The 13,170-nt window shown below is 44.1% G+C and overlaps 1 protein-coding gene across 26 annotated transcripts in view; it reads left to right on the top strand.

Annotated features, from left to right (window-relative positions):
• The window catches only part of NRXN1 (neurexin 1), a 1,077,731-nt gene that overhangs the window by 662,128 nt on the left and 402,433 nt on the right, over positions 1-13,170 (top strand). For 3 of the 26 annotated variants that reach the window (XM_033124553.1, XM_033124554.1, XM_033124555.1), the window contains exon 1: positions 6,990-8,079. The exons of 22 other annotated variants lie outside the window; for them this stretch is intronic. In XM_033124553.1, coding sequence (XP_032980444.1) covers positions 7,833-8,079 — 247 coding nt within the window. In that variant the 5' untranslated portion in view covers positions 6,990-7,832. Of the gene's footprint in view, positions 1-6,988; positions 8,080-13,170 lie in introns of those variants that run through there. One more of the 26 variants, XM_033124556.1, reaches the window with a different exon arrangement.

Here is a 13,170-nt window from a genome sequence, read left to right on the forward strand (position 1 = left end):
TTGGATGGCCGGTGTTAGGTTTCACCTGCAACAAGCCTTCTCGTCAATTCTGAGTTATCCTATCCATATTCTAAAACAGAGGAAAGAATAATCCATTCTAAAAATAAATAAATAAGTGCTAATACCTACAGAGGGTGTCAAAACAATGTATACACATTTGAAGAAAGGAAAACTGTGCTAAAATTGTAATACCCAATATAGACCGATAACAAAAAAATGAATACAGGTCACGTTTGACTTCTGCAATTACAAGAGGTGCTCAAAGTGGTTACCATCAGCACCCAGATACTTCTGATTCCAGCGACCTACTGCTTGAGCAACGTTGACCAAAGTGTCCGCTTGTATACAGTTTTTTGGCGCCCCCGGTATATGCTAGGTACCAGACACCGTTCTAAATATTTGCTGTCAACTCCTTTAATCCTCACAACAACCCCACGATTATCGACTCCTTTGACTGATGTGCAAACTGTGATTATGTGATCGATCCAAGGCCATATGGCTGGCAAGGAGACTAGTCAGAAAGGAACCCTGGTGCCGTTGCCTGAATTCCTCCCCCTAGCCACTGGCCAGGCTAACCAAAGAAGAGCTTAAATAGGAAAGGTGGGAAGGGGGAAAAAAAAAAGTTTTTTCCGAGTAAAGGGAATTTATAGGTCCATGGTGCGAGATGGGGTCATGTTGTAGGTTTCTATGGTAGACATCTTGAAGCATTTAAAAACTCACTTCAAGAAGAGATCTGGGAACAGCCCTGTTGTCTATTCTGAGAGGACACTGCTGAGGAGGAGGTGAGGGTATTGGTAAGGAGCTTAATTAGAAAGCTCTCCTCCCTGTTTTGGTAATAAAACCTGTGTCAAAGACTGACATTCAGACAGAGCAGTGGTTCGGAAAAGTTGGTTTTCCTGGACCAGCACTGTTAGCATCACCTGGGAACTTGTTAGAAATGCAAACTATCAGGCCTCTCTCCAGATCTGGGACTCAAAAGCAAAGAAATCTATGATTTAACAAGCCCTTCTAGTGATTCTCAGGCACACTCACGTTTGAACACCACAAATTTAGAGAAACAGAAATGGATCTAAGAAATTATTGTGGAGGTGGCCAAACTTAACTACAGACAAAGTGGGGAGAGTTTAGAATATGGCTAAATTAAAACTCACAGTACAGCTCATTATCATTATGTCTTTAGTACCTATGTATAATATGCACAGATGAATCAATGACGATCACTTATGTTTAGTGCTTAATATATTGTAGAATCTGTTCCAATGTCAGCACATGTAGTGTGATACTCATGTTGTAGATGAGGAAACTGGAGCAAGGGTCCATTAAACCCAATGTCACACGCATAATAACAATCAACTCAGATTCAAACTTCCTGCCTGACACTCGAGTCACATGTTCTCCAGCTACATTATGAACACATTCAAGTCCAAAGAGCATGAACCTCTGTAAGACTTTGTCAGCAATGCAATTTGGTTGAAATAACTATACAGGCAATATAAGATGACAGTGATTGAAAGATGGCATATGATTGGTTGGTTCCCAAGGAATGGCCCCCACCCTTAAAGATGTAGTTATAGAGAAATCTCCATGACCCTGCCTTGGGGCGTATGCAGGGAGGACATCATAAATGAAGTTTTTATTTTAAAAAAACAGAAAAGATAGAGACCATAAACTACTGCAGCCCTCAACACAGCTCACTTGAATCGAATACATCTACTCATATTTCACAAGCCAGACTGCACATCCAGGCTGTAATTGAACCAGGTATCATGTTGTTTCATGTTGGGTTCCCACTGCCTCACCCTCCATTTCCATTTGTTCTATCAGTGTGGAGGTTCTAGCTGATATGATAGCTCAGGTGACTAAATTCACCAATCTGGATCTACAACTGGATTATGGGTGGAAGGAGATGAAAGTGCTCTTCCAGATAAGTGCATACTTCATAAATAAATCTGACTTTTCCGTAACATTGTTACTTCTCTGGGCCTCAAGTTTGTCATCTGAATAATAAAGAGATTGCACTACAGCATCTCCAGGGATGCTTTTAGGCCTGGCTTTTTTCTTTCTTTCTTTTTTTTTTCTTTTTTGTGTCTTGCTCTTAATGTTCTTGGTCTTCTATTCTGATCTTTTCTCAGTATACCTTTGGGGCCTGCAATAACCCGGACAGGTAATAGGATCAGAGGTTTATTTTTATAGCTACATGGACAGCATCCTCCTAGGACTATCTCCTTCTTTACTCTCTCTCAGTCCCAACGCAGAAATGCAGGTAGAGGACTGTGTGGGGTCTGCTTGTCTTTTCCTTTGTGCTGACACCAGCAGAAATGCAAAATGCAAGACCAACACTCTCCTCATTTTTAATTTTTAAAAGATTGGTGCCACCTGTGAGTTTTAATATATTTCCCCTCTGCTTTTAGTGTCTACTTAAAAAAAAAAAAGGTTAATACTGAGCTGTAATAATTTCCAATTAAGTTTAAGAAAAACACGAAAAGATTGAAAGCGTGTGTCTAACAGCCATCTTGTTTTTTGAGACAGAAGGGTTGATTTTTGGAATTTGAAATGACCTGTCCTTTTCTATTTCTCCCCACACTCCCCTGTCTCACTCTCCTCTCCTTCCATTTCCTTTGTTTTATCCCCTCAGCGTTCAAACCTGTCTCCCATTTCTTAACACAGTTTTCTGGCTTAGGCTACCTGTCTTCTTGCTTATTATAAATCAACTGTGAGTGGAACTTGGACAATTTACCACGCACAGCTATTAGGTTCTTTTGGTAGATCTCAGTAGCCACAGTTGATAGAGGCAGATGAGAGCTAACGACTCTTCTAAGAATTTCTACAAGTACAGGTCAGAGCAAATATAAGACTCAGACCAGCATCTGCTACAGAACCAGACATTTATTAATAAGTAGGCACAAAATCTTAGAGGCTGTTCTGGAAGCTTGATGAAGTTCCAGCTCTTGGTTCTTTTAGCGGCCTGACAAAAGGCTTTCCTGAAGCAAATATGGCAGTATTTCAGTGGCAGCATCCAGCTCATCATCCGTCAGAATTAGGCAACTAAGATCTTTTAGAGGTCACTGTAGCACCCATTTCATATGGTTTTGTGATGATTAAATGGGCTAAAACATTTTCATCTCTCAGAATTGTGCCTGTTACAAGTATGTCCATTCTCTTTTTTTTTTTTCTATTATTATGGCAACATTCCTTACAGTAAAGGGAGAAAGGCCTCTTATATTCACATACTCTATTTAAGTAGAAGCAAAGCATGTCTATAAAGTATTGTGGTCAACTACGTATCTTGAATATTAATGATTTCACCAAAGATAACACATTTCTAACTACCATTGTACCAATTGCCAAGCCATGCATTTCACCAATGATAACCTATTTCTAACATACTTATGATTAGTTAGCAAAGCCACATCATAACTGGAGATGATGGTAGCTCAAGGCTTCTAGAAGCCACCGCTGGCTTCTATAATTCTGGCTGAGCATAAATTCCTGATGAAGGCAACTGACTCTCCTGGGATACAGAACAATACAAACACATTTATATCCCACTGCCTATGCTGAAATATTTAAGAGTATATTACAAGGAGTCAGGCACCATGTCTCCTGCAACCAATTCTTTACTCACTTAAGCACAATTTTTCAAATGTTGCCTCAGTTTCCTTTAAATAATGCAGTTCCTTCCACAAGGACTAACTGGCTGAATGGACACAAAGAGTAAGCACAAGCTTTATTTGCTTTATTCAGATTAGGCATGTGTTCACTCACGAGACTTTTCTCTACCCTCTGTACAAAGAATCGCTCCTTGTTCCACCAAATTACAACCATTTATAACAGATATTGCAGCACCCGTATCATAGTATCCACCCTAGAACCTCCTAGGTATTGCAAAGGTGCCCCGGACATCTGCCCGAAATAACTATAGCTACAATTTCTTCTTTCAAGGAAGCCATAAATATTTCTTCTTTATCTCTTGAGACTCTTATAAAACTAAGATTTCTGGCCTATCCTTTCCCTAACCCTGCCTTTATCTCCCAAGGCCCCAGACAATATAAAACAGACAGGGGAGCCTTTTCTTCATGAAATGCTCTTGGGAAGGTTCATCAGAATCCTCTATACTTATTCTATTCCTATCACTTGAATTTACACAAATCACTCTCCAAAGTCCTGGCACCATCCTTCCCTGTTAATCAAGAGAATAACAAATACAGACAGTCCTTGTTATGCATGGATATGAATTTACCTCCTCACTAAAATGTGTATTGTAGCCCCCAAGTCAATCGCCATGGCACTAGGGTGGTCGTTAACAGACATGCACGAAGTGGCAACAACTGGGTCCCCGCAACCCATCTTCCCAGCCGAGGTCAAACAAGGCAACACTCTGCTTTGTTTCAGCTCTTGTGCTAAAATGAGTGGCCTTCTTGGGGTATTCAGTGCCATGTTTTTCACAATTTTGTGGTTTTTGTTGGCGATTTTGCTGGTACAAATGGCCCCTAAACAAATGCTGAAGTGCGGACAGTCCTAAGCAGAAGGATGGAGAAAATAAGTATGTTAGATAAGCCTCATTCAGGCTTGTGTTATAGCGATGTTGGCTCTGAGTTCAACGTTAATGAATCAACAGTATATATTAAATAAGATGTCTTTAAACAGCGAAACACATAAAACAAGGTTCTATATTGATTAGTTGATAAAAAAGTTGTGACGAGAGGCTTGCATTCCCCTAACCCCTAGGAGCATGGGTTCAGTATTTGCTAATTCAGCGTTCATAGACTTTATAGACCAGAACTCCTGGGAATAATGAGAGTTGACTGTATGTGCTAAGAGACTAACTTACATTTCGCATATGCTGGGCACTAGAGGGAGTCCAAATAAAGATTTGACTCTGCTCCCCTTTAGGAATTCATCTAGTTGGGGAGGGGAAGATAGATTAACACCATGTAGGAGGGCATTGGAGAACAATGGAATGTTCTATACTTCCTATAGATAGAAGGTGCTGAATGAATTGTGCAAGCTAATCAGCTCAAATATGTTAGACCTACATGGGAAGAGAGACATAATGCCTTAATTGTGGGGAATGTTTGATATATTTTAAAGCACACTCACATTAAATATTGCATTATATCCTTCCTGCCCTGTGGGATTCTTAGGAAAGATAGGAACATGACTATTTTATAAAGGAAGCCAGGGAGCCTCAGGGAGAGGCTAAGTAACTAATCTGACATAACCAGTAAATGGCAGTGCCAAGAATGCAGCACAGGTTTCCTGCCTCCTAATCCACTGCTCTTTCCATATGAACACTATGAAATATCAAATTCAGAATACGAACCTAGCATCCTACAACCGTACTGCACGAATGATTATCCTCTTCCTTTGGAAGCTTTACTTGATATTTAAAAAAAAAAAGAATAATCACAACCCTTGAACAGTGACTGAAATACACATGCTGAAAAAATGATAACAGGAGAAGGAAATGGCCTGGGTATAAGGACAGCAACAGTCCACAGTGGGAGGTGCTGAATTTGGATTTTATTGGGTTTTGAGCACCTGTGGGAAGTTGGGAGACACGGCATATTTAAGTAAATAAAACGCCTTCTCTAGTATGGTTAAGCCATTTCAATTAGTAAACTACTGAAGAATTATCTTTTTAGTAGAATGACATAAACTTTTGACAAGAATGTGAAATGATAGATTGCTACGGATTTGGTTTGGTGTCCCCTAGACACTGTTACACAGTGACCACCAGAGTCCCTGGGTCACTTCTGAATGGATGGCAGATAACATAGAATTTTAAATGGCAACTGTGAGTGGCTGATTTGAGTCAAATCCTCCTAGAATTACTTAACCCCCCAATACACGACTTTCTATTTGTTGATATAAGGGATTATATAGATGATGTGGGAAGTAGTGCCTATTCTGAGTTGTTTCCCTTTCTTCTTAAATAGAAATAAAGACAGAAAATGTCGAGTCACTAGACGTGTCATAGTTTTTATCATCTTTTGGAAACTGGAGGAGTGTTGCAACCATAATACCAAATCGTAACTGCCAGCCTCCAGTGACTGTGGCCCTCCTTGCCAAGTCCAGTTGCTGTGCCAGCTCTTTAGAGTTTTAGACGAGTGTCAGCTTTGCTGGTCTTTCACCCAGGACACATACCTTCCAGTTAAAGATGCTGCATTTCACCGAATAGAATATAAATGCCCTCGCTTGGGGGCACTAGATTTAGGAATCTTTGTTTCTTGATGCTATTTTCCGAGTGAAAGGGATGAGAGAAAGGCAGAACCCCCACTTTTATAAAAGATCACCGCAGCTGGGCTTCTACAGAGATCTTGTGGGTTCTTAAATATCCCTAAAATGATCGACTGAGATACAAGCATTCACATTCACTCCTCTGTTGTCCTCTTTCCCACCTGTCTCCTTTCTCTTTTTCATTCTCCTTTTTCTGTCTCTTCTTCAGCCGCTACACTCACTCATCCTCTCCCCCCCAACCCCCGTTTATTTTGGTTCCCTGTACTTTCACTGCCTTATCTGAGATATGACAATGTAGAGGGAAGGAGGACTCTTTGTTATGAGTAATATGTGTAATTAACAGATCATCAAAACTGACGCTTGAGTAGAGGGTGTCAAGCCATATTTAGCAGATTGGGTTTAAACACCTGGCAGAACAAGTTTGGTCCAATAAAAGGAGCTGAATTCTATCCCTTTTAAGAGAGCTCTCAGGACACTGGTTACATCTAAACCATAGGGGTAGGGGACGGGTGCCATTTGCCATTGTAATTCAGACGGAGGGATCACCTGGCAGAGGAGGGAGAGTTGCTTTTTAGGTGTTCCCAGCATCTCTGTACACGTGTCCCTTTGATGTGTGGAGAATGCATGAGAGGTAAAGCAGGGTGATTTTTGTGGGACGCTAGACCAGCCTCCCTCGTTACATAGGCTCGTCCTCTGCATTGCATCCCAGCTTCAGTGATTTGCTGTTTGGAGACTGCAGATTTGCATAGAGCCCCTCGCTTTGCCAGCGCGTGTGGTTTTTCTTTTCCTTTTCTTTTCTTTCTTTTTTTTTTCTTTTACCCCTCCACTTCTTCGTCTGCTTCTTCTTTTCCTTTGCTCTATTTTCCCCGTTCGACCCCCTTCCTTCATAAGGGTGCACTCTTGCCTCTGAACCCCTCTCCGGGCGTAAGTGTCAGCAGGCAGCGGACACGGAGATTGCCTCCGGAGCAGGCGATGCGCGCTGCTGCTCCGCGCGCTGCCCGCTGGAGGCTGGCGCGAGCGGGCCAGCCGGCGGGGGCTGAATGGAGGGAAGGGGCACCTCGATTCCATGGGGTCTGCTTCTCCTTTGAAAGGAGGTTGGGCCGGCGAAGTGGCCTCCCCAGTCCCCACACACAATGCTAAATGGATTTACCTAGTGGATTCGTGGTGGATGGCTGTCATGTAGAAGTGAGGACCCTCCGGGAGGAGCTTTAAACAATTTCCCCCACTCCCCACCCCCTGGCACGCACTCTCGCCCGAAACTCTTCAGGAGTATCTCTCGAGAACCTGGAGCCCTGGAAATCTGGGAACAACCGCCCGCTCTGAGCTTGCTGTTTCCCCGGGCTGCCTTTCTGGACAAGTCCCCCATCAGCTGCTTTCGCCTCGGCTATGTTTCGGATGCTTTGGGGTGCAAGGCGCGGTGGATTACAGGACCCCGAGAAGACTTTCCAAAGGAGGGAGAGGATGGGTGCTCTGGCTCGGTGAGGCGGCGGCCACGCAGCCCACCCCGAGCTGCCTGCTCCCCGGTGCCCTCTCCCCTCCCTGCGCCCCAAACTTTGCCTCCCGGGGCGGCTGCCCCTAGGCGGGCACCCGCCATGTACCAGAGGATGCTCCGGTGCGGCGCCGAGCTGGGCTCCCCCGGGGGTGGCGGCGGCGGAGGCGCAGGGGGGCGCCTGGCCCTGCTCTGGATTGTCCCGCTCACCCTCAGCGGCCTTCTAGGAGTGGCATGGGGGGCGTCCAGTTTGGGAGCGCACCACATCCACCATTTCCATGGCAGCAGCAAGCATCATTCAGTGCCTATTGCAATCTACAGGTCACCGGCATCCTTGCGAGGCGGACACGGTGGGTCTGAGATGCCAAGTTCTCGCGGGTTACTCCCTCGCTCGCCCCTTTCAACCCTGCACTCACTTCTCGGCCCCTGAGGCTCAGAGACACAGGAGCGCGAGAAGGGGAGGGAGGGTGTGCATTTTGGTGTACTTGGTGGGAGCCTCTTATCTCTTTGAAGACAATAGAAAGGGGGTGGGGGAAGGCGTCGCGGGTGTTTGTGGTGAGGGGTGGGAGGGGCGTTCCTTGTCGTGGTGCTGGGAGAGAGACGTGGGCACCTATTAAAGGACCGTCCCTGGCCAGGCACCTGGGTCCTGCGGGAAGGGGGCTCACTCGCCAGAAGGTCACTCGGTGTGGCTGATGGGGCGCCACGCTCAGCGGAGGGACCTGAGCGCCAGAAAGAGGAAGGCTCTGCAGAACCTTTTGTCTGTGCCGTGTGCGGCCCCACCTCCTGCTCGTTTTTCCCTGGCCTGGGGGAGGGAGAGGTTCCAGCCGGTACATTCCTCCAAAGTGTGCCGGGACTGCAGTGACAGAGAAGAGGTTGGTCCCGGGACTCACTCAATAGGAAACCAATCCTTTCTGCCCCCAGCTCTCCCCTTCATTGGAGAAGGGAGGAGGGTAACTGTGGCACCCGGTCCCTTGCTGGCCAGCCCCTACCAGGCTAAGAGGGGACCTGTGCACACCATCCCCTTTGCCCCACCCCATGCACATATACACCTCTTTTTCTTGGTGATTGGGCTGAGTTATTTTCTCAAATGCCTGTCTACCTGAGGATCGTGGCTGAAGGCAGTTGAGATAAGGGGTGTTCTGCTTTCTCCTACTTCAGCTCAGTGCTTCCCAAGCAGGGCAGTTAGGCCGGTGCTGGCTGGGGTAAGTCAGGAGGTCTGCCCGGAGGGGGTAATTGAAAACAAGAGAAGCTATTCTCCTCACCCTGGGTTCTTTTGTAAAGAGCAGAATGTGAAGAAAAGCCTTTGTGGGTAGGTTCCTTCTTCAGAGTGGCCAGCAATGTAAGGCCAGGTTCCTCTCATCTTCAGATAAATGCCAATTTCAGATTCCCTGAACTGCCAATAAATAAGATACCAGACGTTTTTGTGAATCTGTCACCACTCCCAATCTTCTCCTCTAGTGTCGAGTCTGCAACTTTAAAAAGAAGGACAAAGTTGTGGACACTCTTCCTGAGATCCTTTCCCCCCTTTCCTTGCAGAGCCCCTTCTTTCAGACTTGGTTCAGCTCTGGATCGTTTCCCCGGCTCTCTAGGTAATCCCTCTTCCTTGAACAGCTGCTGGTGATACCAGGATGACCCCCTTCCCCAGGGACAGGCTTCCTACCTGGAGACAATTCTGGTTAGATATGAGAAGTTATAGCCTAATCTAACCGAAGAGAGAACAAATCCCCTTAGCAACTCCTTTTTAGGAGTGGCATAGAGACACACCTCACTGTGGATCCTAGGAATCCTTTCCCTTCCTCCCCCCAGTTCCCTCTCAAGAATTCTCTCCAGTTAAGAATGACTGGGACGGAGACAGGAACGATACCCCAAACCCGGGCTTCTTAGCTTCCAGTAAGAGAGGATAGATCCCTCTGAACCAGTGAGGAGTCACTTTGCTCCCACCACTTGCTCACAGTATTCTAGGCGCCTGCTGCTCTGTTACTTAGGTGCAGTTCTTACCCAGTCCCCTGCCTTTGTGCAGATTGTGTGAGTCCCAGGTCAGGGAGATGAGCCAGGGCACAGGAGGGGCAGGCAGAGCGTGGGTGGGTGGGTGCAGTGAGCCAGATGGGGGTGGGTGAGGGGGTGGGGCGCCTCAGTGTACCAGTGGGAAGCACTTGGCTAATAATCTCATGTGCATATTGACTTCTACTTTTCTGTGGCTCTCTGTCTGTCTCCCCAGAGATGAGGCCACTGGCTGGGGAGAGAGCCTGGGGTTGTAGGGAGGGGAGAACATCAAGGGGTCCCTGCCGCAGATACAGCACTCTTTTTCTCCTTACCGCCGCTGCTACCCCAGTCAGGCGCCGTCTGCTGGTCTTTACAAACATTGCTTTCCCTCCAAATTACACCGATTCTATGTGAATGAAAAAGCAGGTGCACCTATCATTGAAAACGAGAAAGGATAGAAGGATAGTGGAGAAAATTGTATGTGAGCAGCAGTTGGTCATTCCTTTGGGTCAGAACACTTTTTCTTTCCTTCCAAGGTTCTATTGTATAGTCACATTTGTTTGTTTTTTAAACTCTCTCCATCCTCCTCACACACACTTTTGGTGGAAGCTTTCTGATTCTTTTTTATTTTTTAAATCAGAGTAGCAAACTTATCAACTTCTGCCAAATAAAAGCCTGCCTGCATTTCTCCTGCTTCATCCCTTCCCTCTCTTGAAGAGAGGGAATTAATTTTGGCTAGAGCACAATCAAAGTACATTAAAGATGAAGTGAGCCTCTAAAGGTGGGGGATGAAGACTTGTGTGTGTGTGTGTGTGTGTGTGTGTGTGTGTGTGAGTGTGTGTGTGTGTTGGGGATGCAGAGGAGCTGAGAGCTGAGCAGGCAGGGTGGTGGCTTAAAAGAAAGCTAATCACAAAGAGGTGATGTTGAATTTGTGGGGTCAGTAAACTCCCTGAATATTCAATTAATTAGACTAAGGGTCCACAAGGAGATAATCTTTGAGCCCAATAGGTGAGGGTGTAGGGAAACACAAAGGTGAGTGACAATATGATAAATTCCTAGCTGAAAAGCAAGGCAGGTGTAAATGAGGTTGAGTTCAAAATGTGAGACTATTGAGAATATTCATATGTAGATGAACAAATGAGCCAGCCTGTTTCTTTGTGTTAGACTATCTTGGAATCATAAGACATTTTTCTCACAAGAGGAAAGCATATACGTGCTTGAAAGTGTAAAAGAAAAATCATGTGGGGTGTATTTGGGGGAATAAAATTGAGTCTACCCTCTGTGTTTTGATAACTGCTAGGTTGACTATCCAGGTTCATTCTTCTTCATTTTCTCATCATGCCATGCTTCATTTGCACTATTATGAGGTGTCACTTACGAGGATAGCAGGTTGCTGAAAGCGCTCATGGCTACTACCCCCAGCATCTTTGTGCAAACGGACCTAGTTGCAGAGATTATGATGAGGATTTTTCTTAAAAAAAATGCATAGGAGAAATAGGTTTTGAGATCATTGCAAGATCCCATTTTATTTTGCATGTGCTTAAACATATACATGATGAAAATACTGACATAGAAAAATGTTCCTAGTTAGATAAACAGCGAACTACGTGACTGTAAATGATGGAAAGCAAGCCTGATTGTAATTAAGAAGGCTACTTAAAGCCAGCCAGAGTTCCGAACAGTCCAGTGTGCTCATTTAGCATTGCTTTAGCTGTGTGCCATATGTGCTGAGCACAGAATGATGTCAGTGCCTTGCTCAGGTTCCCAGCTCTGCTCCCTGCTTTCCTACGTACCTCTGCATACTTTTGAAAATTAGCTTAGGGCCTCTCACTAATTTCAGGAGATAAAGGAAGGAGAAAGCCATTGTAGAACCGAGAACACCGGGGCCAGCCGTTCTCCTCCCACGAATATGAGCTCCGGAAATTATACTGCCATGATTAGCTTATACTATTAAAGAGCACAAGGGCTTCCCCAGGAGGGACTGTTAACAGATTTTAAAAGTGTGGTTTGTAATTGAAGTAGCCCTGTGCTGTTATGTAAGGATAATAATCATATCTTGCATTTATAATGTTTTTCTTTCTGAGGCACTTTTGTCCACATGCTAAACTTCTAAGAGGAGTGGTGTGTTTTGGAGGGAGTCATGAATATTATTTTCCTCGTGGGGATACTGAGGCATACTAGAGATGCACCAAAAAAAAAAAAAAAAAAAAAAAAAGGAACCAATCTCTGATGAGAGTCAAAGCGGAATTAGAATCAAGGCTTCGTGGCCCAGCGCCAAGAGCAATTCCATGAGCTCGCAGGTGTTGAAACTCGAATTGAGGGGGTCCTCCATGTGCTTTAATGATCGAGTTCTTGGAGTAGAAATTATTACAAGGACCAGGGTAGAGCATTTTGCTTCCAGCACACATTAACAATAATGAATATGTAAGAGAGGCCTATGGCACCTCACTGTTGTCCCACAAATCACTTAATTGATTCTGCTGAGGAGATTTTTGTGTCTTTTGTTTTTGTCTGAGGCAGAAGGTTGCTGTTTCATAGAGCTGATCCCATTGCTCTTTTGTCTAGCAACCAAAAGAGTTAGCAAAACCTTTCACAATAGATTTGACTTTACTGCGTTGAAGTAAAATTTAGCTTTTCTGGTAATTAATTCATATATGTGACCCAGAACATTTTTGGCTCTGAATATTCTGCTAAAATAGACATTCCTACCCCTTCCTTACTGTGTCTTGTTGGACAAAAATGTTCATTACTGCAGTGCTATTTTAGATAAGATTGCCAGGTAATATTTCTGAAAGAATCTTTGAATCAGTCATGGTCCAAGTAATCTAAGAATCTAGGGTAATTTTTTGGTTGCCCCAGACTTTATTTATTTTCTTAAATTGTGCATTCATTTATTCGGTAAACATAGAATGGTTGCATGTGTTTGTGTTTGTGCACCAGGTACCATGGAAGGCCAGATAATAATGGGGATGATGAGAATGGAAGTGAGAGAGGAGGAGCCAAGATACCAAAGGCACGACCCCCCAAAAAGTTTACAATTTAGTTCTAAAAATCTAAGCTATTGTTAGAAAGTTAATCTTTAAGCAAATAAAGAAACAAAACTTGCTCTTTAAAAACAAGTAGCAAAAAAGTAAAAAGTTTACATGTATGTAGCAATCATCTGGGACTCACCATGAAATAATCTGATGAAAACATCAACATAGAAAATTGTATCTACATCATTTTCTGTTGTGCTTTAATATTAATGTTCTATTAGGAGCTCCTTGCACAATTGTTTTATACTCGATGTTGCTGCATATATTTCCTGTAACAAAACATAAAAAAAGTCCCTTACTTTTCAAATAGAGATAAGGTTTGGTTTGCAAAGATGTTTAAGACGGGTGATTCAGTGCCTAATTTTACACTAATATATAAATAATTGAGGCCGCTTGGTCTGGTGGATAATTCTCAGAAACATA

This window comes from Rhinolophus ferrumequinum, chromosome 13 (assembly GCF_004115265.2).
Source record: "Rhinolophus ferrumequinum isolate MPI-CBG mRhiFer1 chromosome 13, mRhiFer1_v1.p, whole genome shotgun sequence".
Taxonomy (NCBI): Eukaryota; Metazoa; Chordata; class Mammalia; order Chiroptera; family Rhinolophidae; genus Rhinolophus; species Rhinolophus ferrumequinum.